The sequence below is a fragment of the Alternaria rosae genome (genome assembly GCF_020736505.1).
Source record: "Alternaria rosae strain MPI-PUGE-AT-0040 chromosome Unknown BKA58scaffold_5, whole genome shotgun sequence".
NCBI classification, from domain to species: domain Eukaryota; kingdom Fungi; phylum Ascomycota; class Dothideomycetes; order Pleosporales; family Pleosporaceae; genus Alternaria; species Alternaria rosae.
Window position 1 is genome coordinate 690652 of NW_025763574.1, and position 25453 is coordinate 716104.

General features: G+C 51.5%; 14 protein-coding genes across 14 annotated transcripts; 4 read left to right on the plus strand and 10 right to left on the minus strand.

Annotated features, from left to right (window-relative positions):
• The first annotated feature begins 1329 nt into the window (after window positions 1-1329).
• BKA58DRAFT_172243 (uncharacterized protein) lies at window positions 1330-3532 on the plus strand. The gene is made up of 3 exons (XM_046165202.1): window positions 1330-1649; window positions 1696-1732; window positions 1779-3532. Exons 1-3 carry the CDS (start codon window positions 1440-1442, stop codon window positions 3104-3106), a joined length of 1575 nt encoding a protein of 524 aa, XP_046025016.1. The 5' UTR covers window positions 1330-1439; the 3' UTR covers window positions 3107-3532.
• Window positions 3533-3615: 83 nt separating this feature from the next.
• On the plus strand, window positions 3616-4687 carry BKA58DRAFT_384493 (uncharacterized protein). The gene has a single exon (XM_046170271.1). The coding sequence runs from the start codon at window positions 3765-3767 to the stop codon at window positions 4446-4448; it is 684 nt and encodes a 227-aa protein (XP_046025017.1). The 5' UTR covers window positions 3616-3764; the 3' UTR covers window positions 4449-4687.
• A 1270-nt stretch (window positions 4688-5957) lies between these two features.
• Window positions 5958-6857, minus strand: BKA58DRAFT_469231 (uncharacterized protein). Its single transcript, XM_046175139.1, has 2 exons — window positions 6752-6857; window positions 5958-6702 (listed from the first exon to the last, which is right to left on the minus strand). The coding sequence occupies exons 1-2, from the start codon at window positions 6816-6818 to the stop codon at window positions 5984-5986; spliced, it is 786 nt and encodes a 261-aa protein (XP_046025018.1). The 5' UTR covers window positions 6819-6857; the 3' UTR covers window positions 5958-5983.
• Window positions 6858-7250: 393 nt separating this feature from the next.
• Window positions 7251-8384, minus strand: BKA58DRAFT_420770 (uncharacterized protein). Its single transcript, XM_046172752.1, has 2 exons — window positions 8202-8384; window positions 7251-8145 (listed from the first exon to the last, which is right to left on the minus strand). Exons 1-2 carry the CDS (start codon window positions 8314-8316, stop codon window positions 7448-7450), a joined length of 813 nt encoding a protein of 270 aa, XP_046025019.1. The 5' UTR covers window positions 8317-8384; the 3' UTR covers window positions 7251-7447.
• BKA58DRAFT_384498 (uncharacterized protein) lies at window positions 8384-9678 on the minus strand. Its single transcript, XM_046170272.1, has 2 exons — window positions 9369-9678; window positions 8384-9314 (listed from the first exon to the last, which is right to left on the minus strand). Exons 1-2 carry the CDS (start codon window positions 9511-9513, stop codon window positions 8665-8667), a joined length of 795 nt encoding a protein of 264 aa, XP_046025020.1. The 5' UTR covers window positions 9514-9678; the 3' UTR covers window positions 8384-8664.
• Window positions 9679-11051: 1373 nt separating this feature from the next.
• Window positions 11052-12334, minus strand: BKA58DRAFT_172287 (uncharacterized protein). The gene is made up of 2 exons (XM_046165204.1): window positions 11994-12334; window positions 11052-11942 (listed from the first exon to the last, which is right to left on the minus strand). The coding sequence occupies exons 1-2, from the start codon at window positions 12088-12090 to the stop codon at window positions 11191-11193; spliced, it is 849 nt and encodes a 282-aa protein (XP_046025021.1). The 5' UTR covers window positions 12091-12334; the 3' UTR covers window positions 11052-11190.
• Window position 12335: 1 nt separating this feature from the next.
• On the minus strand, window positions 12336-13543 carry BKA58DRAFT_172291 (uncharacterized protein). The gene has a single exon (XM_046165205.1). It carries the CDS (start codon window positions 13277-13279, stop codon window positions 12515-12517), a length of 765 nt encoding a protein of 254 aa, XP_046025022.1. The 5' UTR covers window positions 13280-13543; the 3' UTR covers window positions 12336-12514.
• Window positions 13543-14606, minus strand: BKA58DRAFT_172285 (uncharacterized protein). Its single transcript, XM_046165203.1, has 2 exons — window positions 14359-14606; window positions 13543-14306 (listed from the first exon to the last, which is right to left on the minus strand). The coding sequence occupies exons 1-2, from the start codon at window positions 14429-14431 to the stop codon at window positions 13807-13809; spliced, it is 573 nt and encodes a 190-aa protein (XP_046025023.1). The 5' UTR covers window positions 14432-14606; the 3' UTR covers window positions 13543-13806.
• Window positions 14333-16037, minus strand: BKA58DRAFT_172293 (concanavalin A-like lectin/glucanase domain-containing protein). The gene has a single exon (XM_046165206.1). It carries the CDS (start codon window positions 16007-16009, stop codon window positions 14783-14785), a length of 1227 nt encoding a protein of 408 aa, XP_046025024.1. The 5' UTR covers window positions 16010-16037; the 3' UTR covers window positions 14333-14782.
• Window positions 16038-16771: 734 nt separating this feature from the next.
• Window positions 16772-17143, plus strand: BKA58DRAFT_315745 (uncharacterized protein; the record flags this gene model as incomplete). The annotated part of the gene is made up of 2 exons (XM_046167538.1): window positions 16772-16973; window positions 17037-17143. The coding sequence occupies 2 exons, from the start codon at window positions 16772-16774 to the stop codon at window positions 17141-17143; spliced, it is 309 nt and encodes a 102-aa protein (XP_046025025.1).
• Window positions 17144-17558: 415 nt separating this feature from the next.
• Window positions 17559-18602, plus strand: BKA58DRAFT_439723 (uncharacterized protein; the record flags this gene model as incomplete). Its single annotated transcript, XM_046173707.1, has 3 exons — window positions 17559-17706; window positions 17933-18126; window positions 18180-18602. 3 exons carry the CDS (start codon window positions 17559-17561, stop codon window positions 18600-18602), a joined length of 765 nt encoding a protein of 254 aa, XP_046025026.1.
• A 760-nt stretch (window positions 18603-19362) lies between these two features.
• Window positions 19363-20863, minus strand: BKA58DRAFT_172311 (heterokaryon incompatibility protein-domain-containing protein). Its single transcript, XM_046165207.1, has 2 exons — window positions 20292-20863; window positions 19363-20239 (listed from the first exon to the last, which is right to left on the minus strand). Exons 1-2 carry the CDS (start codon window positions 20709-20711, stop codon window positions 19520-19522), a joined length of 1140 nt encoding a protein of 379 aa, XP_046025027.1. The 5' UTR covers window positions 20712-20863; the 3' UTR covers window positions 19363-19519.
• Window positions 20864-21338: 475 nt separating this feature from the next.
• Window positions 21339-23670, minus strand: BKA58DRAFT_172318 (heterokaryon incompatibility protein-domain-containing protein). Its single transcript, XM_046165209.1, has 2 exons — window positions 22767-23670; window positions 21339-22722 (listed from the first exon to the last, which is right to left on the minus strand). The coding sequence occupies exons 1-2, from the start codon at window positions 23418-23420 to the stop codon at window positions 21400-21402; spliced, it is 1977 nt and encodes a 658-aa protein (XP_046025028.1). The 5' UTR covers window positions 23421-23670; the 3' UTR covers window positions 21339-21399.
• On the minus strand, window positions 23671-24916 carry BKA58DRAFT_172317 (uncharacterized protein). The gene has a single exon (XM_046165208.1). The coding sequence runs from the start codon at window positions 24689-24691 to the stop codon at window positions 23921-23923; it is 771 nt and encodes a 256-aa protein (XP_046025029.1). The 5' UTR covers window positions 24692-24916; the 3' UTR covers window positions 23671-23920.
• Between the last annotated feature and the right edge of the window lie 537 nt (window positions 24917-25453).

A 25453-nucleotide genomic window follows, 5' to 3' on the forward strand; every position in this document is an offset into this window, starting at 1 on the left:
TCTTCAACGCCCTTCGCGCCGAATGCCCACGCTGCAGCCGCGGAAACAGGTATCTCTCGACTATCACCGCTCTATCCTACACAGGTAGCCAGGCCGCTGTTGCGTTTCTCGCGTCCGCTTTCGCTCCAGATTCCACCCGCCCCCACCTTCCGGTCCCGCACCCCACCACACCATGCCAAGGTTTGATGCACACGAGCAGGGGGTACGAACGCACACTCTGACCGGTACCTGACAGCTCCAGGCCTATGCGTCTTTACTTTTTTGCTTCAAATTCTCTTGCCTTACCTTCAATCTTAGAATCCACGATGGCTGCATTGTGGACGCGGACGAATCATTGCGCATGGGGGATGACGGCATACTACATCTCCTGTCATCTCCGCGACTAGTTCTCGGACCTTTCCATTTTGCATTGTTACAGATGCTGCGAAGCCGCTGATCCTTCTAGTGTTCCCAATTCGGAGGTGACCGCATACACTTGCACTTGCCACCGTATGCAAACTCGTCACAAATGGGTCCTCGACACCACTTCATCGTACACCGTTCACGGCTGCAGGAGAATTGAGCTCGATAGCCGACACGATCACGTACGATGCAGATGGCATCGATCGAAAGGCGCCATTCCGGACAGATTGTTGACAGGGACCACCGCGGCGGGAGCGCCCGACCACTGCAGATTGGCTCGAGCCCTGTTGGTCACGCATGTTTGACGTTCCGTACGCGAGGAAACTCAAGGTCGGACTCGCGTTTCGTCAAATCCCAATACGCTGTCGTGGTCAAGCAGGGTAGAATTCTCGGGTCCACTGCCTGCCACTAGAATTCTGTCAACGTCCCTTGCTCATCCCAGGTTCATGAGTATACACGCATGCGACGTAATTCAACGTAAATGGCCTATCCAGGTTTCAAACAGGAGTGTGGCAAAGCCTGAACTGCAAACGCTTCTCACGGCAGCAAGACCGCTCTACACTCCCAATCCAGATCACTGACGCATAATGGGCACATTAATGCCGGGACTCGAAGTCGTGTTGAACAGTATCACAAGAGGTCTCGTTACTTCTCACCGATCAGTATCGTAGACACACAACGACCACGCGGTCCATCGCCTACGGAGTATATCCCATCTCCGCGTCGATGCTCGTATATGCGGGTGGATACATAGCCGGGCAAGCTCTCGACTGCCGTTATGCGCAGCTCAACGGTCGTCGTTCCCAACCGCTGCATTGGTCGACCATTTGGTATTGTTTTTTGTGGTCGACCCACTTTTGTCAAGCCCTGGCGGGTGTCTTACGCCCCCATGCTCCTCTCCCATTTAACAGGTTTGGTACTTCAAAAGCCACCATGCACAAAGGGTAGGCATCCCTTCACTTGAAAAGCCGTTGCTCAGTTGTCTCAAACTTTGGCAGCGTTCCACACCCAACATAACCTTTTGACTCATCCACACAATGCCTGGTGGCATACATCCCCCTATCGAGGTCAAACTAAGTTGGCCAACACCTAACTATGTCAACCCGACACTCCGACCAAACGCCATCACGTGGATTTCGTGTATACTCGGACCCATTACCGTCATTATGACTTTTGTGCGGCTATGGGTTAGGGTCTTCCATCAACGATGTCCCGGTTGGGACGACTGGTTGATGTTAGCTGCCCTTGTGAGTTAATCGTGATCACTCATCATGGCTACGCTAACGATCCTAGCCGCCAGTCATCGCCTTGACAGTCATATATCCCTTGGGTAAGATCTCAGACCAGTTCACTGCTATCTAGCTAACGCTAGTCAGCAACCAACCAAGCCTTTGACCGACATATCTGGGACTTAGACTACCTTTTTGAACCGGAGATTATCGTTACCGCGCGGAAATACGTTCTCGCAACCGAGTGTATCTTCTGTGTTGCAACTGGCCTCGTCAAGATCTCCATTCTTCTCTTCTACCGACGTCTCTCGGCCCGGGCCGTGTCGAAGACATTCGTATGGGTGACGTGGGCCACCATCGGCTTCATCATCGCCTACACCATTGCCTTGACTTTGGCACCCATCCTGGGCTGCCAACCTATCTCAGCATTCTGGGATCAAGTCAACATTATCAAGACACTACAAGGTTACGAGTTCCACTGTTTCGACGAAGGTGCCGACGTCTTTGCTGCCAGCATCATATCGTGCGCCCAAGACGCCTTGACTGCCGTCCTTCCTACATTCCTCTACTGGAACCTTCAGATACCCATTCGACAGAAACTGGCCCTGTTCGGTATCTTTGCCATGGGCTACGGCGTCGTCGCACTGGGGGCTGTTCGAGCCTACTACAGCTGGTACACCTTCTATGGCACTTACGACGTAACATGGCACACATGGAATCTGTTTCTTACCTGCATGCTCGAGCTGTACATCGGGTGCTTATGCGCCAATGCTCCCGCCATGAAGGTCTTTTTCAAACACTTTTTCCAGGAGAAGCTCAGCCAGCGATCCAAGACGAGAACACCAGCTGGTACAGATGACCGTCAGGACAGCGCGCATACCAAGTCCAAGAACTCGTGGAGAAAGTTCGGTGCGAGCATCACAGGTGGAAGCTGGGCCAATAGCACCAGGGGATATTATGATTCTCACCTTGGTACGTCCGTCGACCCGCATGGAGGTGTGCATGTGCACAAAGAGGTGCAAGTCACCCTGTCACCAACGAGCTCAGCGATGCCGACGCCCACGGGCATTGACCGCCCAGTGTCAACCATGACAGCCGACATGATCTGCGACCGCGATTACGAGGACATCGAGCTTGGGCGTTACACTACAGGCCACAACTCTCGAGCATCCAGCATGCGATCGACTCATCTCTATGAAGGGCACGACTTGGAAGCACTTCCTCCACTACCGACGTCACCGGCATCGCCAACATCGCCAACATCGCCAGCTAACCGTGCTCCCCTCGCGTTGCATGCTCTCTCAACCACAGAGAAGACGCTGCCCATAACACCCCTACCAACTACTACAACAAGAGAAGAGACTAGGAGGGAGAGGAGTCCCACACCCATGCCACCACCGCCGACCGCGCGCGAGTCGCCATACCCCCCATGGGGTTCAAGTCAGAAGAAGCCAAGTTGGCAGTCGTGGTCCTGAAGCGTGCCGCGCATGCTAATGTTCAGACCCTTCTGCCGACCTATACCCATGCACGATACGAAGTGTCGCGTAGATCGCGCAAAAAATTCCTTGTCTTTCCTTTTGCTTGCAGCTTCGCTGTAATGTCGCTTTATGATACCATGTTCGCTCTCTCGCGTTACTATAGCCGCATGTTCTATGTGCATCAATATATTTAAACCTCCGCAAAGCTTCGTGTACACTGCTACCATCGTTCTCAATTCACGAGTTTGATGTTGCGGCGATAAGGTGCCGATGATGACGACTTACACCATCGCCCTGCAACCTCGGCATGCAGCTGAACCATGCAATTCACATCGAATTTCATCGTACGTCAGAAGAAAAGAAGAAGTAAAATTATGTATAGCGGGGGAGGAGATTGTAGTGTAGATTCTAGACTCATGGTATATTAGCCGAAAGAAGAAGGTGCATCCTCGCTACTTTTTGTTCGGAATTAACGATCCAACCATTCCGATTCCGATGAGGCGGCCGCCCTGAATCTCCACACGGGACACCTTCAACATCCACGCCCTACCGCACGTAATGACTCAATGGCGTTCTCCAAAATGAAAAAGCTTTCTCAGCGAAAGCTTGAATCTCCTCATCGGACAAAATCAAATAAGCAATTCATCTCCCCCGCATGATGACACCAAACCTTTCCCCACCAACGATTTTCACGCCATCGGAACTGCGATCCAATCCTAGGTTATCCAAATCCATCACGCAACTCGCAATCGACGCATTCCATCGTTCGCATGCACCAGATCCGGTGAAATGGGATACCACAGGCTCTCGATTCGACGATGAAGAAGGGCTTCATTTGCTGCTTAGTGGGGCGGGCAGCGTCATTGCACTGATCTTTGACGACGCGGCGAGCGCAGACGAGAACGGCAGCATCAATGGCGAAGAAACCAGAATAGTCGTCGCGTGCGCTTCCCTAGTACCCTGGAAAGGCGGATGGGAAAAAGAAGGCGCAGACACGGAAACAGGCTGGGAGATTAAGATCGTGTGTGTTGATGGTGATCCAAAGTACCATCACCGTGGCCTAGCTGTTCAACTGCTCAACTTCCTAGAGCAATATCTCATTGTGAGAGAAACAATTGAGCTTGAACAAAAGGGACTGCGGGGTCAACGCGTGTTGAACTTGTGGATCCTGGCGGCGGAGTGTCTCAACGGCGCGTATTGGCGTAAGAGAGGGTATCAGGAAGTGCGGAAGAAGACATGGGGGCCGGGTACGTGGAGTTGCAAGACGAGTTTTGAGATGGTGGTTTTGCGGAAGGATATTACGTTTGGGTTTGGTGGTGGATCGGCGGTGGGAATGTAAGAAGAGAAGAAGGTGCAGCGGGTGTAGGATGGCGCGATGGCTACCGCCGTGTCGCCGAACGCGATATAGAGCCTTCTTCCCAATCGGGTTTTGGAGTCGATGACGCCATACTCATGTTGAATGTCAGGCCTGTTTTCGCGTAGAACGCTTGCATTCCTGCCCGCCGCAGATCAGGCAAGTAGCATCGTGGTGTCTTCCTGTCCAGTGTAATGAATTCGTTTGGTTGCTCCTTGAACACCAGCTCGATTTTTAGATCTTTCCAGTCTGCCCATGGGTGAAGCAAGACTTCATCGAGTTTTCGTTCCATGCACTGCGTCCAAGGCTCACTACCGAAGACCAAAAACTGTGTGAGGTCCTGGATGTCTGTAGCAACGCGCTTGCCAGCCAGGCTCTCCTCGCTGTTATGCTTCTCTTTCACAGCGTCCCAGTCGACCTTCGGATCTAGTGCAAACAAGCAGGCGTATTCGTTTCGCAGGAGTCGCATTCTCAGTAGCGGAAGGAGGTTGAGCGATGGATGTAGCACTTGGGGCACGTCGACAATGCCCTCCAATACTTTCGCCTTATAAGTAGCGATCTCAGCATCATTCTAGGGAGTATCCTTGGATCTTGGCCTCGAAACGGGAGGCTCACCGCAGATGGTTTCGTAGATGTATACAGTGATTGACTTCGGCGCGCGCATGGACAGAAACTCACCGTCGCTGAAGGTACAGCATGCCGTGTGACGGAAGTACCCGACGTCCAGCCAGTCTAGACCGACTTCGAACCTGGCAAAGAGGTGCGAAAGGAATTCTTTGCGCAGCTCTTTACACACACGTGCGAGTGCGAAGGTTGAAACGGGAGTGGAGTTCCTGCCGAGTAAGGAGGATGGATTGGGAGCGAAAGGCCGGACGCGGCCCTCCAATTCGGCAGCCTAGACCTCGTAGACTGAGTTGCGAAGTTCTGCGATGATGCAAGTGTGAGTGCGACAGATTTTGCGGTCTATTCAACTCACCTGCAGGCAGGTCGAGGAAGCGGAAGGGCTCGGGGAGTGAGCGTCGCGTTCTCATGCTGACTAGCGACAATGTTATAAGGATTGATCCAAGTTTCGTAGAAATGCTCAGTAGTTATCTAGTAGATGGGGCTGTGGGATCAGAGAGGAGGAGAGTTGGCGAGTTAGGAGTAGTCATCAGCATTGTGGTCCGTTGTGAGAGTAAGCAACACTGGATGTCGTGTGACACGTGAGGTGTGCATGCCAGTGAAGAGAAAGCTTGTTGAACACTTGTTGCAGACAATGATGGGTAAAAGTAAGGAACCTATCAGTCTACATTGATTCAAGGCGCTGGAACTTATGATCGTTATATTACTGTACACTACAGTGTACCCTTCAGTTTCATCCTTGTCCGAGGTGTGTGCATAGTGCTACTGGACAAGATACCGGGAAGACTAGCACTAGTACCCTTTGGATAGAATAGACGACTATGACCTCAGCGTAGCAGTAACTATGACGATGTGCATCCTTGCACTCTTGCTTGATACCAACCCGCCTCAGTGGACTCTCATGTCAAAAACTCCGATGTATCAAACAGCAGTTCAGGAAAAGTCAAGAATTCTCTGAACTCCCCCCAAGCTGCGTCAACTCCGATATTGGCGAAGTAGGTTCCTTCGAATGAATCTTCTTCGTTATCCTCATCAAACGTTTCGAGGGCCAATGAAGGAGTTTTCATGTAGAACGCTGCCTGTGGGGAGTCGCTAACACCAATGTTCGAAATCATGAGCTTTGTGATAACACCGGCTTCGATATCGGACAGCCAATGTGGATTCTGACTACACATCATCTTTTCTAGAGCTGTGGAGTCTTCCTCGATGTAGCTTCTGAAGTCGTGTTCCTGGGATAGTTTCTCCTCTTCATCAAGGCTAGCCGGGTCATGAATTAAGCAACATGTAAAGTTCGGTCGTTGAAGGCCAAGCTTGACCAACGGTAGTAAGTCAAGCTCATGACCGTCCCCCTTTGCGTCGCCGCACCAAGGAGTCACTATAGTCATGCTCGCTGGTGCAAGCTCAACATTCTCGATCTTTCCGTTGACGGTCGGAAAGAAACTGCGCAGGTAGCCGGCAACCGATTTCCAATCTATAATGATGTCTCGCTTCAGGCAGATAGATCGATACTCGGTGCGCAATTGTTGACAGCTCTGCGCAAGCGCAAGACATGGCAGTACGCAGCGAAGGTGGTTGGCTCCAGTCTCAACGGCGAAGTCGTAGATACGATTGCGCAGCTCTAACACGCATGTTAGTCACGATCCTGCCTCAAAAGAGCTTGCGCTTACCTGCTGGTAGATCCAGGAAACGAAAGTGATCTTCGCGGTCGCTCCTGCTGACAGTGGCGTGGGCCATTTCTGGAAGGGAACTGAAGCTGTGTCAACGGTTTATGACGGAGGAGCGTGGTGGAAGGATGATGCAATGGATTGAGGGTGAAGGTGCAACGGTAGAGTGGTCTTTGTTAGCGTGGCGCTAGTCAACTGATGCGTCCCACGGTCATATTGTTGGATTGTTCCACATGAGTCAAAGTGAAATGTGACCAAACACCTGATCTGTCAAGCAGATAGCAGTATGCATGATCTATTTTCTTTTGACTGGAGGAGTCCTCTGATGATTGCGATGCATCTTGTTCGAGAGCACCTTTGCGTCTGATAGGTATGTTATGTGTTGTGGAAATGGTGATTGGCTTGTCGCTCTACGTCATCGCAGTACCAGTAGATGATTTAGATGGTAACCAGACAATGACATTTCATGCCGGTGGTCAAGGAACCCATCATGTATTCTTAAGCTACGCAGAGTATGCAAAACTGCATTGCAGAATCAAGGTGGAGTGCTACAACGAAGTGTTTCTGTCCTGTATGGAGCTATGAATACATTGACGAAACCTTCATTTTTGGAACCATAGAACCTGCAATATTAATAGCAGTACAACGGTGTCAGGATCCAAGCCGGCCTGATCCATCGGTGCTCAAGCCGACCACTCTCTAACTCAGTCCTTTCTCTACATCTCCCGCCCGGCTCGAATTGTTGGAATTGCGCACATCGATGCCTTCAAATGCAACGCCGTGATGAATTCCATACATATCTTTAACACCTATCATGTTGTAGATCTGGTTCGCGAAAGCTACCCCTTCCCGATCCAATGTCATGTCGACACCGTGGGGTACATGACCCAGCTTGTACCACAAGTAGAATCTGCTATCGTGATGACAGCAGAATTCGGAAATTTTGGATGCTCGAATATCATGTCTCAATGCAGGCGACGTATTTTCCAGGACGTGCGTTATGTGTTCACAATTCAATTGGGTATAGAAATGCTCTTCGTTTTCTGCAGGATCTGGTATGATTGTGACCTCGGTTTGCGGGAACGCCATCTTGAGTTTTAGGAGAGGTAGTATGTCCACATTCGTGGACGGCGGATAGAGATAGAAGACATGGATGGGATGTTGCCCGATGGGTGCCTGCTGGTCCGCGTGACTAGTCTCAAAGAATGCTATCGCGAAATCCACAACGTCTTTGTCTCGGACTGTGAAGGGGACATTCTGCATGTAGATCTTTCTAAACTCATCTCGGATTTGTCGGCAGACTTGGATGAGACCGATAGTGGGTCCGTTGCCAGGCTTGGGTATGATATTGCTCGGGGGTGCCTCAGCGGCAAAGTCATAGATGCGGTTTCGAATTTCTGTAGTTGAGATTAATAGATTGATCTCATTCGAGGAAGTTATGCTCAGCATTTACCTGCAGCCAGGTCTAGGAAGCGGAAATGGTGTCGATTGGTTGAAACGGAGGCAGCCGCGGCATCGTGGAGCTGCATGGCTGCAAACGTGTCGCCAACGGCAGGAGTATCGGACATGATGAGGGCCTGCTCTATTGAGGAATAAAAGTGCTTCTATCAAATATCGAGGCCCTCGTCAATGCAAGTCACGTAGGAGTCGGCGAGCGTCCCGGCGTGCCTGGAGCTTTCACGTTCAATCAGGCGTCCAATCTCACGCTAACCCAAAACGTTCATTGCCCGCGGCCCCACCTGCCATGCGCGCACCTCATATGAAAAGTAGAATTGAACAGGCGCACTCCAGGCTACATCAGTCTACAGACGAGAGTCAACAAAACCGAAGGTAGTGTTGACTTCTTGGCTACGTTCGACTTCTTTCTTCCATGACGAATCGCACCATCTCTCACCTACATCATACCGGTGGAGGGTCTATGAGACCACTATCTCGTCCCATAGCCCATCAAGACCTCCAGTACCCATCGTTGAGGCGAACTTCCTACTGACCTTAACATGTACATCCACATCTTCGTCCAAGGATTGCATAGTAATGGCTACACTCTTCACCTCGTACTCCTGTACAGCAACCCGCCACTTCCGCTTCGCCTCCTTGACCAGAGCAGTGTCTTGTTGGACAGTCTCGAGACATGTAGAACCATATTGTACTAGCTTCGTGATAGAGGTACCGGCGGGAGAGCGTTCATCGAAATTAACAACGCGTACTTCCAATCCCTTGAAAGTCAGGCCCAATCGCACTAGATGAATGATCTCCGTCGGACGTTCCAGCGTGCAATCGTAAGCCGGCTCGTACTGTACGATGAGCTTCTTGGGACCGCTGCCGTACTCGTTATCGTTCGGGTAAAAGCTCTCGAGGAACGCGTGTACAGAGTGCCAATCGATGACGAACTTGGCGCGTTTAAGCCACATTGGTCGGTACTCGGATCGTACCTGGTGAGAGACCTGTGTCAACGCGATACCCGCGGCGCATTGATCACGAGGTCGATGATTTTGGTGCAGGACGGGCGAAAGTAGCTGACAGGGTACCTCTGCGACAGTATACTCGTAGGTCCGATTGCGAAGCTCTGAACAAATGTCAATTCTCCACTGCGCAACATTTCGCACCTCGATGTGCTGACCTGCTGGGAGACGAATGAAGTTGAAAGTCTCTGTTGGATTATTTGCTACCTTCTTCGCTCGCGGAAGGTCACTGCGTAAATGGGCTTCGTCGTTACGGCGTCGCTTCAGGCGAAGCATCGAGAGTTCGGGCGCGTAGCTATCCATGGTGAGGTTATGGATGCTACGCAGGTGGTGTTGCTGTTGTCGTTGTTTGTACACAGACGCGAAATACGTACCGTAAACATAGGGTCTCGCGTTTGCTGTGACGTCATCTACCTAGGTAGTCTACAAATGCGTTTGCGTTCATCGTTGCAACAACCATAACTCCATGAATTTGGAAGCCATGCATAAGATGATGTCGATACTCTCAACCGCGGGTCTCTCGCTTAGCCATGCACCTATCCCCGCCGGATTGGGGACAGCGCTTACTCGAGCCCCACAACTGCGCCTCATGCCGGTGTGACATCCATCAAGGATAGGAACCACAAAGAGTCACAGCTCTGGCTCAGCCTGTTGCGTAGAAACTGTCGCCTACACTGACGGAAGATGACTTCAAGAGATCACTCCATGAACGTTTCAATGCCCGATACCATCGACTCCGATAATCCGTCGCCAAGAAGTACTTACAATCAATTGGTACACGTCTTTAGGAAGATGAAGAAGCGCCGGGATGTACCCAAGCTCGCTTCTACAGCAAGCGATTCAGAGCCCATCACCTCACCACTTCTACTGTTACCAGCTGGTAAGTCTCTGCAGAAACACAAAAGTCTCACTGCCAACACCCCCCAGAACTCCGCAACAAGATCTACGAATACGTGTTATCATCCCAACACTGCCACATCGAACTCTTCAAATCACCTGTACTCTATGAGACATGGATTCACAGCACATCCGCTTGGTTCCAGACGATGAAACCCAGCCAAGTATGCCGCCAAATGCGACACGAGTACCGGCCCTTAGCTCTCCGCCAACAAGAGCTCACTATCAGCATCAAGCCCTGGCTCCGCTACGTCGACTTTGTCTACGGGCCTTCTCGGCCAGTAGAACACGTGCCTAGACGCGTTGACCTGATCATCGAGGATCCGTTGGTAGAGCGTCTTAGACTCGATGCGCTACCTTTGCTGCGGATCCGGCATTGCGAATCTTCCGCTGGAAGATCAACCTCCATATCGTTCAGGCCCTGTCATGACTACCTAAAGCAGCCGACGACAATGAAAGTGCAGCTCGATTCCATATTGGACTTTGATGATCCGCGTTGGGTGACTTGCATTGGAAGTGGAGATGTGGCGGAAGTCGTGATACATGCTGGAAGAGGGAGTCTCGACTACGGCGTTTCCATAGTGAGAGTTGTGGTTGTGTTTAAGAGCGGGAAGGCACCTGGTCGGCTTACTAGCGAGGTCATTGTCCCTGAAGTGATGGTTCGCGATGAGGGGTTCGTTGACAAATTTGCCGAGAGTGTGGGCTGGACGAAGAGAAAGGGACTGGATGTTCATGCTTCGATAGAGGGGCATTGTAAGAATGTTTGGCCACTTCGGCCGACGAAGTATTTGTCGAGATGGACATGAAATCGGGAGTTTAAAGTTGAATTGCAAAGCGCTATCTATTTTGCAAGTTCGTGGCATCGAGTGCGTGTACCTCCGTGTTGACGCACCCGACCTAATGACCACTCAGGACGACATGAAATAGCCGCTTTCATAATGAAAGATGAACTGCTGAGTGATAATCCAGAGCACCTTGCCATACATTTCGAAGACGTCACCAGGCTGCCTGGACGCATGTCTCAGCTATCAGCCAAAGCTAGCGTGTGAGTATCATCCATCCCCTTACCCCTCTGCATACTACTCACGATCGCCAAATACAACTTTTAGTCTTATCCTCATCGTCACTGAACCAAAACTTGTGCCGATACCCATATGAACGCTCCTGCGGGTTCGGGTCAGGCCATGCGAGCCTCAATTCACGTATGCCACGCGTGGGCTGAGCTGCTTCGTTCCACATCTCATGAACCGCAGTCTTCCACATCCTAGCCATGTCTTGGTCCATGGTAATTCGAAGTAGACAGTGATTGGTGCGAACCCTGAGTCTCATCTCTTTGATCGACTTGGCCATGTCGTGCCACTTTGAGTCGGACGAATCAGCGAACAACGAGAGCATACTATTGACCTGTGCGATGCCATTTGCCGCCGTGAAGTATTTCTTTAGATCCTTCTGGAGTTCGAAGGTAAAGCGAACCTTCGGTGAGCGCGCGACAAGCGAGACTACGCGGGCGATGTCTGCATCGTAGAACTCGTCCACACCCATATTCTCATCGCGGCTATGCCCAACTACACTGATGATGTGTCCGCGGTAGCGCAGCATCGTGACCTCATCCCTTGGTGAATAAAAATCGCGAATGTATCGGGCGTAGTGGTAAGTGGATTCTAGGCGAAACGTTGTATGGGTCATGTAGATGATATGGAACTCTTTTCGGATTTGCCGACACGTCTGTGTAAAGCAGCGCCATCCTCCTACCGGTTTGATCGGATCATCGTGACGGAGACGCAGTGGAACGGGGTCTGCATCGACGCAGAAGCCGTAGATTTTGTTGCGAAGTTCTGTAGGCAATGGGTCAGCTGGATTCCGGATAGTTGAGAGGACGTACGCACCACCCGGGAGGTTAAGAAAGCGACTGTGTGATGCGCTCATGGTGACACCCCGCATTTGCGCTTCTACACAGGCCATGAGCGGATACTCCTCGTCCATTTCTGGGTTATTGCTGTCAAGGTTAGTACCGGATGGCTGACTGTAAAGGGCGAAGTACAGGTATAGGTGATATATCTACGAGCTTGTGTTGTCAGTGGGAAGAGTTTGTGTGAAGTGAGAATAGAGGGAAGCGCCCGCCCAGGTGAATCACGGTACGACTGCCAAGCAATGAGTAGCGCGTGTTATCGGGTACCTGCATGTACTGGTGGGGTCTACGGGTGCGGGGCTTCACCTTCACGTGAAATACGTAATCAGGGTGCAAACGCGCTTGACTGTTTGGGAATTGGTACATGCTTTTAGGAAACCACGTTCTTTTGCAAAATCGGAACCTCGATGGGGACACAATCCAGACTGCTAACCTATATGCGACGAAGATATCTTTGGACGCCGGTACGAAGGCGCTGGACGTAAAGTAATGTCTGAATCAAGCCTGCGGATCGGAGCGCTTATCCACACTTCCAGTACAATCCGTGAAGACAACAGCAAACGTATCCATGGGCGGCGCACCCATCTCAATCAGAGCTTGCCGTGGATCCAACTTCCCGACACGCGCCATGAATTTTTCCATTACATTACTGGAGTGGAAAGTAAACCAAATCTGAGGTACGGTACTGCAGATAATCTCGATCCTTTCAAGTACACGCTTCAAGTGCGGACGAAAAGCGCCGGACGAGATTGTGACGAAGAAGTTCCTGACTGAGGAAGCGAGATGCAGACACGCGCTAGCATCTTTGAAAGCGACTTTGAAGGCGGGATGCATTGTACAAAGACGTACCAGTGGTGTTGCGTCGTATCGGAGGCCGAAGTACGTGATGATTTGGATGTTGCCTTGCACGCCAGGAACGCCAGTCGACACAGGGAGCTTGTCGGTCGGGCGGTCGCGCTGAAGCTGTTCGCTAGCAACTAATTGTTGTTTCCTCAATTCGGGGTAGAAAGAATATAGGAACTCATTCGCGGTGACCTGGTGGATAACAAGGACCGTCTTGGCCATGTACATGGGTCCGAATTCCGCGCGTGTTTGCCTGCACACGTTGCGCAGGCTTCCGTACAGTCCGCAGCGGGCATGTTCGTAGGGGTTCTTTGAGCGCTTAGGCATGCGAGGGATCTGTATAGCTTTTGGTTCGATACAGTATTTGTAGATGCGGTTGCGAATCTCGCCAGGCATCGATAGAAACGTCGACGTGGACATTTTGATAGCGTTGAAATGAGTGAGCAAAAGTGGAATCGACGATGAATACAAAAGATGTTTGCTGTAGTCGTTTGGAAATTTGTGAAAGTCGCAGGTGAGACAGCAGAGAAGTCAAGTGGTGACAAGCAATCAACAAGGACACGAAACGCTAGAGCCCTTTCGGCTAGCGGGGCGTCTTGCGCTGGGTGCCTCATCTGGGCGCTCCAGGATGCAGCCATCTATACCAATCAGAGGGCTTGCAGGAATTCGTCCGGACGTTCAGTAGGCGAACACCAGCCAAGCCAGTATTTTCGATAAATTCCATCGCTTCGAGGCCCGCCGAGTGAATGATTGTGTCGCGCCTGGACCCCACGGAGGGTCTTCGGTAAGCCAAAGATCAAAATATAGCGTCGAGACTACTGAATAAGGGCCTTTAAAGTATCTGAGGTCTCGCACACCGAGAGTTTTGAGATGAAGAATGGCGGCATCCACATTGTTGTCTTCCGACCTGAACGTTGCTAATATCTTTGGCCCAGCGAGAATCTTGTTCAGATCTTGTATAAGCAACTCGCTGTATACTTCTGATACAAGCTGGCTGCAGGGTTGGCCGGGGTCGGTTGGAACGTGGGTGGTGTCAATCTCTGTGGAAAGTCGAACTCGCATATGAAGGATGGTTTCTTGGAGCGTATCCGCAGCAGCGGGAGGATGTCCAGAAAGCAATCGTCTCGATCATTGACCCCAGGGCCAAGATCAAGAATGATATTGGCAAAGATCGGGTATACAAAGGTCTTGACGCCTCCCTCCACCCAGCTGTTCGCCTCGATGGCCATTGCGAGGTATTCGTAGACGTCACGTGCGTCCACCCGGAGTTGAAGTTGTTTGCGGTATAAAGCCCCAAACTCGCTTCGGAGCGTCCTCGAGACCTGAGTTAGGCCTAAGAATTGATGGCGGGTGCGATCGATCCGTAGGCCAGGGTCGCTGTCTTGGGGACGTTTCATGTCCACGATGTCTTCATTTTTGCAAAGCAAGTAGACATTGTTCCGTAGCTCTTCGGTCAAATTAGCGCGAATTGATAGAGTAATAAGGTAAATGTTGCTCACCGCCAGGCGGGTCCATGAACCTGGTCCTTGGGCGAGAAGTAGTCATTGAGGCCATGTCCTTGTCGGTCGACATACTTGCTGAACACCGTAGTGGAGCTGCTTCGTGTTATGGTTATCGAGTTGACAAACAGGTGGTAGGGCTGCTGGTTACTGTGCTAAATCCGGCCTGCAGTCATAGTAGTGGAAGGAGTAGTTGGCCTTCAGGAAAGGTCAGTGCTTCTGGAAATCACTGAGCGCTTCTTTCTCCTTCGAAACCATTTGTTAAGCTCGACTAGGCATTTCCTCGACGACCTGATCCACGATTCTGACTTGTGCACAAGCGGACATTTTCGAGAAGGTGAAAGGATAGAAAGGTCACTGGTAACGGAGTGATATCGGGCAGAGACCCAAATGTGATATACTAGGTAGCTGCTACCAAGCCTTGCTACATCGCCTTGCCTTCAGGCGTGCTGTTCCACGCATGTTCGAATTGTTGCCATCCGCCATGGGGTTCTTCGCACATTTTGAGATCGCTAATGACGAAGTCGTAGTACCCTTCAGCAGGCAGCTTTCCCTGGTTCACAGTCCCGCCCATGGCGATATTGATGAGAATTCTAAAGTCTTCCATGCGGCGTGTGCCCTCTGGAATGCAACCCTTCATGACTGGGTAGTTGTCGATGTACCAGATCATGCGCCCTCTCCACCCGGGTATGCCTTCTTCTTCGATCCAAGCGAAGCCATAGGTATGTGGTTGCCGTGCAAGGTCTGGAAGAGGCGTCTTGACAACGCGATGCTTTTGAGCATCTTCGCCGGTGTAGGAGCCCCAATGTAGGCACGAGTGGTTCTCCGTCTCGCCGTTCCAGCTCTCCGCAAGGTCGACCTCGCCGTCAGTCGGCCATTTGAACGGGTCTGCAGGCAGCATCCAGTATGCAGGCCATATGCCTGGTGCGGACGGAGGTAGACAGGTCGCTGTCAAGTATCCGCGCGGTCGCGACAGCGTCTGGTGTGAGGTCAAACGCGCAGAAGTGTAGCTGCCGTTCTGTACGAGGGCGCGCACGATCAGGCGGTTGTCGTGATGGAACGAGTTTTCGGGTTTGTCCGTGTACATCTGCTTCTCGTTATTGCCCCAGCCATGGTCGCCGATCTCGTGCCGGAAGTTCTGCGACACGGGTGTCTTGATGTCGAAGGACGGCTTCCAGTACACGCTCTGGCCCTGCGGCGGAGGGAGATTCTGAGGCGGCGGAGGCTGCGCGGAGTTCGGTCGGTTCTGGGGAATAGGTGGGGGCCCGCCAGGTTGTGGAGTATGGGGCTTGCTACCCTGGGGAACGGGCGGCGCAAAGGGCTGCTGTTGCGGAGGCGGCGGGCCCCATTGCTGCTGAGGGGGTGCGCCCCATTGATTCTGCTGTTGATTCTGCTGGCCCCATTGCTGGTTTTGGGGTGGGTATTGCGGAGGATACTGGCTGCCAGAGTACTGCCCTGGATTCGGCGCTGGATAGCCTTGTGGTGGCTGCTGATAGCCTGGAGCGGGTTGTTGGTAGCCCGGGGGAGGCTGCTGGCCCGGATAGCCTTGGTTCGGGTGGCCTTGCTGGTGATGGCCTCCGGAAGGCTGCCCAGTAAATTCTGAGAGCTTCGCCTTGCCTTTTGCGAGGAGCTTGTCGAGTGTGCCTGACATTGTGTTGCGGTGCCGTGATACGGAAGTCGCGGTGGGACGAAGTTTCCGCTTTAAGCCGAGCCGCCATGACGCAAGCAGGGCTGCACCTCCCCAGAAGCGCCGACGACAAACTCTCCAACAACGCGTATATCAAACATGAACAGCCTTGTACAAACAACCTTCTTCGTCCTCAAGGTCAGGTAACCTTGCGTGAGGAGATTATGAGGCACATGTTCTAGGCCATCGCGACTAGCCAGTTCATGGATCTTCCTCGCAGTGTACCAACCTCTCCAAGCTTAACCGAGCCTTCATCATTTCTTCGTCTCGTTGTTTCTCTAATTCCTCCAATCAGCATCGCTCCTCCTCCTCCATTTTCTGATTCGTCATGCTTCCTTGTCGTTGGCTACAAACAGGCGTTCACACACGTTGCACGGGTGACGTCACATCTCACCACAACAACGGCTATTCACCCGAATAGCCAACCGGGCTGCCCATGGAAAGCGGGCAACATGCAGGCCTACACATCCACGGCAACAGCTATGTGAAACAGGAAGTGCTGCCTGGGTTAACGTAGGCCCCGCGTCATCCCCGTGTTTGGGAAGCAAGCAAACTGTCTTAACGGAAGTCGCGCCTTGTTGCACTGTCGCACAGGAACAAACACTGCATATCTGGCAGACGCAGCCGTCTCTCTTACACTACACCCCACTATCACCATCAACTACTCCACCTCAGGCCTGTTACACCACACTACTCGCCATTACTCACAAGTCCAATCGAACAAACATGTCTTCCATCGTCAACGCCCTCAGCGATCTCGTCTCGTCCATGGTCGAGCTCGTCTGGTCCTTCATCACCACTGCCGGCGCGCTAGTTCAGAAGACGGTCCAGTTTGCCCTCAACTTCGTCTTGGAGATGATCGACCTCGTGGTTAACTTCTTCCGTGGTCTCGTGGACCTTGCTGGCGGTATCGTTAGCTTCGTACTCGGTGAGTTGGCTGATGACATTTCACTCGCGTACCGATCGATTTGGTAAACTAACAACTCTATAGGCAACATTCTTATGATGGGCGTCGTCGCCGCCGCTGTCTTCGGCTTCCTCCGATACCAGCGCAGCCAGGGCAAACAGGTTACAGTCGGCAACAAGAAGCTGAACTAGCATCGTTTCCGCAAACCCAATCTCTGCAACCTACGACGATCCAACAGTTGGCGGTCTAGGCCTTGGACTTGGCTGGTACGGTGGCGTTGATTTTCAAACTTCCTTACGAATGGCGAGAAATTGTATGATACCCCTTGGTGACGGCAGCGTCATGGCGCCCAGCGCGGAAAATTAATGGGCTAGCGCTTTAATAACGTACCAAATCAAGTTGTCCTTACTGCTTTCCCCACTGGTCGCCCTAATCTAAGCTGATCCTTCCCGCGTCCCAGGGCTTACCATTTTAGGATCTGAATACAATCCCCAAAATCGCCAATAGAATTAATCTATTCGTCTGATATGTAAATATCGTATCAATTCTCCGAAGTATTTGAGTCTGCTCCACACTGCATGTTAAGTGTATTGGCAAGTTGCCGTAATGCCGAACCTCAATCCCTTTGCAAAGAAGACCTCGTCGTATCACCGTTTATCTGACCACTCCACTGATGCCGAAAGCGATGCATGCCTCTCTTCAAGCTCCACTATTCGCAAAGAAGAATGCAGTGCAGATGAAGAGCTCTTGCTCGGTAAGGTACCTTGTCGATCGCTTCGTTCCTGCCTCTTGCACGTATATGGATACATTTTTGTCGCGTTTCTAGGCCTTTCAATCGGCCTCGGCTTCATCAGACTGCTCAATGCGGAACACGAAATCGATGGATACCTTAGTAAGCTCCTCTCCAGCTCTCATTGACTCCTCGTTTCCCAAGCTGGTCTTTTGGTGTGGAATTAGTCGCGTTACTGACCAGGCACCAGCGCCGTATGGCAGTCCACACCGCAGGATCGAGAAAGTCGTCTGGTCGCTCAATGAAAGTTTCGCCGGCGGACTTAGTATGGAGACAGAGAAGATGTGGGAGAGCCTCATACCGCTAGGACGAGCATTCGTTATACACCCCAAGCTAGCGAAAGAGATTAAATCGATTTCAGTCTTCCATGAGCTGCACTGTCTAGTAAGCTCTCTCTCCCTACTACCGCATCAAAACACCTCGCTTACCAAGCCCAGCACGGCCTCCGACAAGAATTTTACAAAAAGTCCTACCTCCTCTCCAAACTCCAACACCACGAATCCCACCGCTCACTCCCCCACTCCGGCCCACCTCACATGGACATTGATATCCCCTCCAGCGATCATGAGTACCCCTCCACCCCCACATTCACGCAAAACCCCTTCATAGAAGCTCTTCTCAGCTCTCCCGAAGAGCATGACGACCCCGACCACATCCAGCACTGCTTCGAGTACCTGCGCCAGGCTCTCATGTGCGCAGCAGATACCAATCTAGAAGACACAGAGACTGAGCCTGATGAAGATGGGGACTTAGGCATTGGGACGCTTGGGTGGGGGACGGAGAGGGTTTGTAGGGATTTTGAGGCGGTTAAGGAGTGGGCGGTTAGGTGGAGGGTGGGGGATTATTGGGGGATTAGTTGAGGGATTGAGTAGTATTGTTCTCATCACTGGGATACTATGTCTTCTTTTCGAGTTTCAGGCGTGCGGTGCCGCTTTCGTGTTATTGTAATGGGTGTACGTAGGACTCTGGCGAATATGGCCGCGCTAGAATTGTATCTATAATCGCGGTTTAGTGTTTTGCATTCATTCCCTCACCAGAACCCTCATCGCAGAGTTTATGTGTCGACGCCAGGATATCCTATCAAGCTTACATCGGTAGAGACCCTCTCAGGCGCGCTTGAGCTAACCAAGTAGAAAGCTCTGCATCTTTGGTTCATTGAAGACCCTGGCGAGCGTCTTATCACTACTGTAGTCCATATTCCATCCATCCCTCGATGTAAGAGTTCCCTTTTCGACTTTGAAGATGGTTCGATTGTTCCAGTATGTGAATGGGTATTCGAAACAACCAATCCGTTCGTAATGAGTTCCGTGATTCCGGAGCATAAGTACGATCTTTCTTTGTGTTTCTCTTACGACAGGGGCTAGGTAGGGTGTGACCACCTCCCGGTGACCTACCGGAATTATTGCGCATGGCACTCGGGTTGAACCAAGTAAAGGATCTGCTTCCAAGTCCCACCATGGCATCGCATTGACATATACCTCAGCATCATCGACACCCGGGACTCGCACATGGTATCCTGGAAGCAGCACATAGTCTAGATCGGCTGCGGGGGTTGACTCATTGACTGAGAGCAATTCGCTTGCGGAAAAATGGCGAACTTCTAACCAACCGAGCTTTGTAGTGATTTCAAGATGCCGTGACTTATCCAGACCATCAGGTTCGACTTGCCGAAGCGTTGTTTCTCTTGCATTGGATATGTGAATAAATTCACCATCGTTCCACAAATTGACGTGGAAAGAAGTTGAGATAACGGGCGGCAAGAGATCAACATAGTCCACTACCCCTCCCAGCCTAGTGGAGACCAGCTGGGAAACGCTTTCCGTCGATGGCACGGGGAGGTGTGGATCCAATGTAATGCAATGGCCAATACATTCTGTGTCTTGATCAGAGGTACACCTATGCGATTCTGGGCAACTGTCTTTGGAATGGGAATCTTGCCAAAGGTGACTCCCCAAGTATGGAAAATAGGCGTTCTGCCCTTGCTGAGTGTGTTCAAGATGCCGACTATCGCATTCAGTGCATCCGAATTGAATGTGAGATTACGGCGTGTGTATTCTCTGAGGATACCAGCGGCAAGGCCCATTTTTGAGTATATACTGGGAAGACATTCGGCAAGGTGTGCTAGACTTTCACGTCCTGTGGGCATGCAGCCCCATTCGGCGTCGCAGTAGACCTCTGTCTCACAGATGTAAACCAACCGGGTGTCGGTGAAGTACAGCCTGCGTCTTGATATGTATCCTTCTTGGAATGTCCAAGCGCGTGAGGACCAGACTGAACGATATATTTCATCGATGGCCCACCCGTACGTGGTGACAAATCTTAGACGCCCGATCGCAACATCATGCTCAAAGCGTTCGCGTTCGCTTACGACGCCAGGCAGGCCATGAGCTGAATTTGCGCCCGCTGCCGCGATAAGTGTGAGCTCTGCCGAAGAGTAGATATCGCCCATCTGGTTTATCTGGTGATGCTTGTCTGCAGCATTCATTTGATCGATGCACTAGGTATCGCGTGAGTCGTAACATTCAGAAGACTGCAAGCAATAAACGTACGTATCTATCAACCCAGAGATATCGATACCCTAACATTAGAGTTGCATCGATACTGTTTTCGACGCTGAGTGGCAACCGTTCCGGTAGTGTATAAGAACTTGGATCGTCGCAGATGCCTGACATCCCCCAAACGTACGAAAGAGCAACGTATATGCAGTCTTTTGGGGCTGCAGCTACATTTCTCGTAACACAATCGATCACACGAAGGCCCTTGAGCTCTCTTGAAAAGTGAGTAGTGCAAGCTGGATGCGACTCTTTGCACGCCGCTACCCATGTCTTGGCTAACTTAAAGTAAATACGTCTTGGTGCATACTGTGTTTTGAGGCGCCGCGGCGTAGCCATTTCATCATATATCGTCAGGTCGGGCTTTAACGTTTTGTAATTGTCTCCAGTTGTGTACTGGAATTCGACCGTCCCCATGAAGCCCAGTCCGGGAATGGCGCGGCGCTACCACACACTAGCGGATTCATACTGTGAGCGGTGCACATTTAGTACGTTTTGCAGAATTTGACAAGTAGGGCAGTGCCGGGTTGTGAAGACTTGTGACAGATCTTGGATGCTGAATAGCAACACAAGAAAGAACATCTGGCTCGGTTTTCTCTAGGTTGACGAAATTGATAGGCGCACACCACTCGCACGTAGGAGCCTCGTTTTTGGTTGACAGCCGTTCGGTCATTCTTCCCATGGTGAAGCTGCTATCCATCTCGACGTAACGATGTGGGTTTCTACGTTGCGGAAAACGAGAACAACAACTCGCTTAGAGCGGTAAGGTGCAGGACATCAGCAGAGGGAGGCGTCGCACAGGCCGCGAGAATGCGGCCATAAGGGATTTTAAATCCAACAAGAATGTACTCTGCAGTCGAAGTAGGATATATTGAGATGAAAGTTGGTGGGAAAGGCTGGCAGGCAGCAGCTGCTCAAGCCGGGAAATGACGCTCCAGGCCATTTGCCGCTTTACCCAATCCGGACGAGGCTGAGCAACATTGATGATGTTGCATAGCCACTATGATCACAAGTGCATTAATGATCGAAGAAGCATTAGGTTTGCGAGAAGATTATATCACGGTAAAAAGTATCATCTGAAGCGCAAAACTGTGTGCGAAGCTGTCTAGCCAAGAAGGAAAGTACGTCTCTCAGCGACTTGATCCCAAGCACCTTCCTCCCCAGATGGAATAAATTCGCAGAGGTCATCTGCAATCGATGACTTCTTTCCTTCTGAGTCAATGGAATACAAGTAGGCTTTGCAAGCGCCGACCCGCTCGTAAGACTTTGCTTTCTTCTGGAAAAAGAGGAAAAGGGGATCTTTGTCTTGGAAGGAACTCCAAGAATCAGAGACGATATCAAGTAGAGTCATCGTGGCGCATAGGACGGGTAAAGTATCATCAAAACTGGGCTCATCGCTCAGAAACACCCTAAACAGTGGACCTTCCAATCCTTGGCTCGGCCGGTCCTCCTCCACCTTCTCAACCTCCTTTCTTCTGATAAAAGTTGGTCTGAGGAAATAACTGATTGCGTCGCCGAGGCATTGCCTCTGTAGCTCGACTTGTACGAAATCCGTCGTGATCTCTAGGTATTGAGACCGATGAGTAGCATCCGAACAGTATGTATAGTCTAGGTTACAGGTACTGTTACCAAGGTCTTGGTATCTGTCGCCGGACCAATACTTGATCATGAAATGAGGTGTAATTTCTGGTTCGCGAAATTCGTGGTCCGCTCGCCCTCTCCATCCTAGAGTTGACCAACTCGGGAGCTCAAGAAGGCGACGGCTGCTTTCGAAATGCGTCCAGTTCAACGAAACGGATACGGTGCAATCGGTGTTGTGAGCAGCGTCCGGTCCTCGGGTAATGGTGAAAGGGACTCCCCAGATATGATAGATCGGCGGATCACGTCTTCTTAAGACATTGAGAATACCGGTAATAGCACTTAGCGTGTCGGAATCGTACCCCAGCACCCGTCTCGAGTATGTCGCCATGATGCTACTTGCATCAGATAGACTTTTGATCTGGGAACTCAACGCTATTCTTGTGGCGTTCTTTGTGAATGACCTTTGGTACTTGGAAATTGATCCGTAAGTACGCGGGGTGAACTCTGCTGTCGAAGAATACGACTTGCAAACAAAAACTGCTTCGCGTTCTGTAAAACACAGAATTCGCTTCGAGAGATATCCTTCTTGTAATGTCCAAGCCCTTGAGAACCAAGTCGATTGTGCGATGTAATCTTCAGCAGCCTTAGGAACAGGATGTAGGAATCGGGAGCTTCCTAGTGGTTCTCGATCTGACAATGGCCAATTGCAATCTCTACTGATGCCTACAAGGCCATATGAGGGGTCCGCGCCCGCTGCAGCAACAATGGTCACCTTCGCAGTGGCATAGATCCGGTCCATCTGGCTGATCTGTTCCCCTTTATTGCGAGAGTCCTCTTGATTGATGCACTGATCTATTAGCTCGGTATGGCTAAGCACTTGCGCAGCCTTACATATCTGTCAACCCATAGATACCGATACCCAAGTTTCTGAGTGCACTCGACTGCATCCTCTATTGTCGGTGGGAACGCGATTGGTGATCCAAGGACGTGATTATCCGCGGGAAGTCTACCCCATACGTAGGAAAGCGCAACAAATGAGCAGTCTTTTGGTGCGTCAACGACGACTTTTTTGATGCAATCGATGACTCTTAGATTGGAGAGTTGGACAGCTATTTCGTATTTGCAGGACTCATGTGACGATTTACAAGCTTCGAGCCATCGATCAATCTTCGCGAAGTCGGCGCGCTTTGAGGCAACTTTGTAGCTGGCTGTCATGTCTTCTTCGATAGACTCGTCGGTCGTGAGAATCAGCTCTGCAACAGATCCTTCTGGCTCTGTAGATAACAGAATAGACCCCAGGCAATCGTCCCCATTTGGAATCTTTGAATCCCAAAAGATCTTCACACGGGATTCTAGGGGAACGTGTTGTTCGGCACCTGTCAGAATAGTAGAAATGATGAGACGACACACCCTGCAGGACGAGGTCTGGAGGTCTCCTAAGGTTGGCTTTTCATCCATCCAGAGCGGTCCCCAATGCTCCTGCTCCAAGCGATCCCACGGAATGCTGGAACAGCGTGAACACAGATCTGCCGTCATGTCTTCCATCTCGCCCCAAGGCAGCCCTTCAAGACCTCCAGCGCGTCAATATCGTGCGCTGATGGAGCGACGCTTCTAGTTATCAAGTATATGCCGAGCGTCGTTGGAAGCTGAGTAGACCGGTGTCTAATGCTTGAGTGAGAGGTAACATGAAGGAAGGCCGAAGGCTGAAGGCTGGAGAACGAAGACGACATGCGGGCGCCTGCAGCTAGCCGAAAGCATTTGAGGCGAAGTCCACCCAATCAGAAGGTGCACCAACATCACGAAGTGAGTGTTTCTGCGATCGGTGTGGGAAGGTGCCCTCGTCTGCGCGCAAGGCTTCGCTCGTTGATGCCATGAATGAATCTACCAAGGCGGTAGCAGTTCGAGCTACGAAAGCACTATGTGAAAGAGCATATTTTAACCGTAGATTGTACGTGTTCAATACGTGCATTAAAGTGTACAATAACCAAGAGTTCCCTGAAAGAAGAAAAGAAGAAAGATTGGGCCTGGCGTATTTGGCGCATGCATCAAGGCTTGTAGGGCGGCGGTGGATCGCGCTCGCCCAGCTCAGTAGACACAGTCGGCGCATAATGCAGCCCCCCACCATTCGCGCGGCCATACGTCTCCCAGTTATCGTCCACAGTCTGACCAGCACCGTCCTCATGCCCCGTAGCCATTTCGTATACTAGTCCTGGCGATGTAGGCGTAGCTCCAAATGCCGGTGTCGACACCGAAAACCCCGCGTTTCCATAGACGCCATGTTGTGGTATAGGCGAAAGGCCAGTCGCAGGGCTAGCCTGCTCGGTGACGTCGTGTGGCCGTGAGCCGTTCGCGATGGGCATGCGCGATATCGTCGCAAAGGAGTCGGTGCGTTGGAGAGAGGGCTCGATGATGATCTGAGGCTTTCGCTGCGGTACAGGCCGCCGTGGGATGTTGAAGCTTTGCGTGTGAGGAGGCGCGTGCGGTCGCGATTGGTGCTGGGTGTGGTGCTGAACTTGAGCCTGGGGTTGGAATTGAGGCTGGTATATCTGCGGTCGAGGCTGTGCCGGTACTGGAGCATAGCACGCGTACTTTTGCTGTGGTATCACGGGTTGCTGCTGTTGCGTGTGTGGATGGTGTTGAGGGCGGTGGTGGGCCTGAGTATTCCAGCCATTCTGCTTTGCAGGGTTGGCACCAGGAAATGTGTGATGGCGTCGCTGTTGAGCCTCTTCCTCAAGCTGCTCCTTTCCGTTCTTCTTTCGATAATGCCGGTGAATGAGGTATCCGCCTGCAACAAGCTCAAGACCGCCGAAGATCATGGTGTTGTTTAGCTTGCCGTAGCGACAAAAAGTAGCAGGGTCAAGGAGGGAAAAGCTTAGGGTTCAAGTCGGGCCTTGTCAGGCAAGTGAGGGAAGAGAAGACGGCTGAGGCCATAATAATATCGGAATTGTGCTCAGCCTCTATTGTCAGACTGAGGGAAGGAGCTATTGGTGCCGTATCCTCCGACGTGGTGGCTGAGTCGAGAGATGCAGAGTCGAAGCTGCCAATGAGAGTGCCTCGCTTACTCAATCCAATCGGTTGCATGCACCCATGTCATCAAGTAGGTTCGCTTGAAAAAGTCGAGATGGCTTTGAAGGTTCAGAAAGATATCAGGCCAGAGATGCGAAAAGTGTTGCGAGTGAAGTACGATGTTCCTGTTGGAGGACGTGCCGTCAATAGAGAGATCTAGCTGAGGCAAAGGTGCCGACCCGGGGCTATCGCAGCGAGCTTATGCTCAGCACTGAAAGCCATATGGCCTACTATCGCGAGCCCTCACAGCCGCAAGGTGTTTCGTGTGGGTTTGGTACCCAAAGTCGCGGAGAGAGGTCAGCGAAGGCCTACCTAGCCCATGCGATTGAAAATTCAAGGGTCGTGAGGTCGGCTTTAGGCGAGGAGCGTTTTGGATCTCGAATGCGGGGATGGTGTCTCTCCTCCAGGGCCTTCAAGCTTGATAGGAACACGCTTCGGGAACAGTAAGACGCGTGAATTTGGTATCCTGGACTTATTTCCGATGCTTTTCGGTGCAAATGGCCCGAGCTACA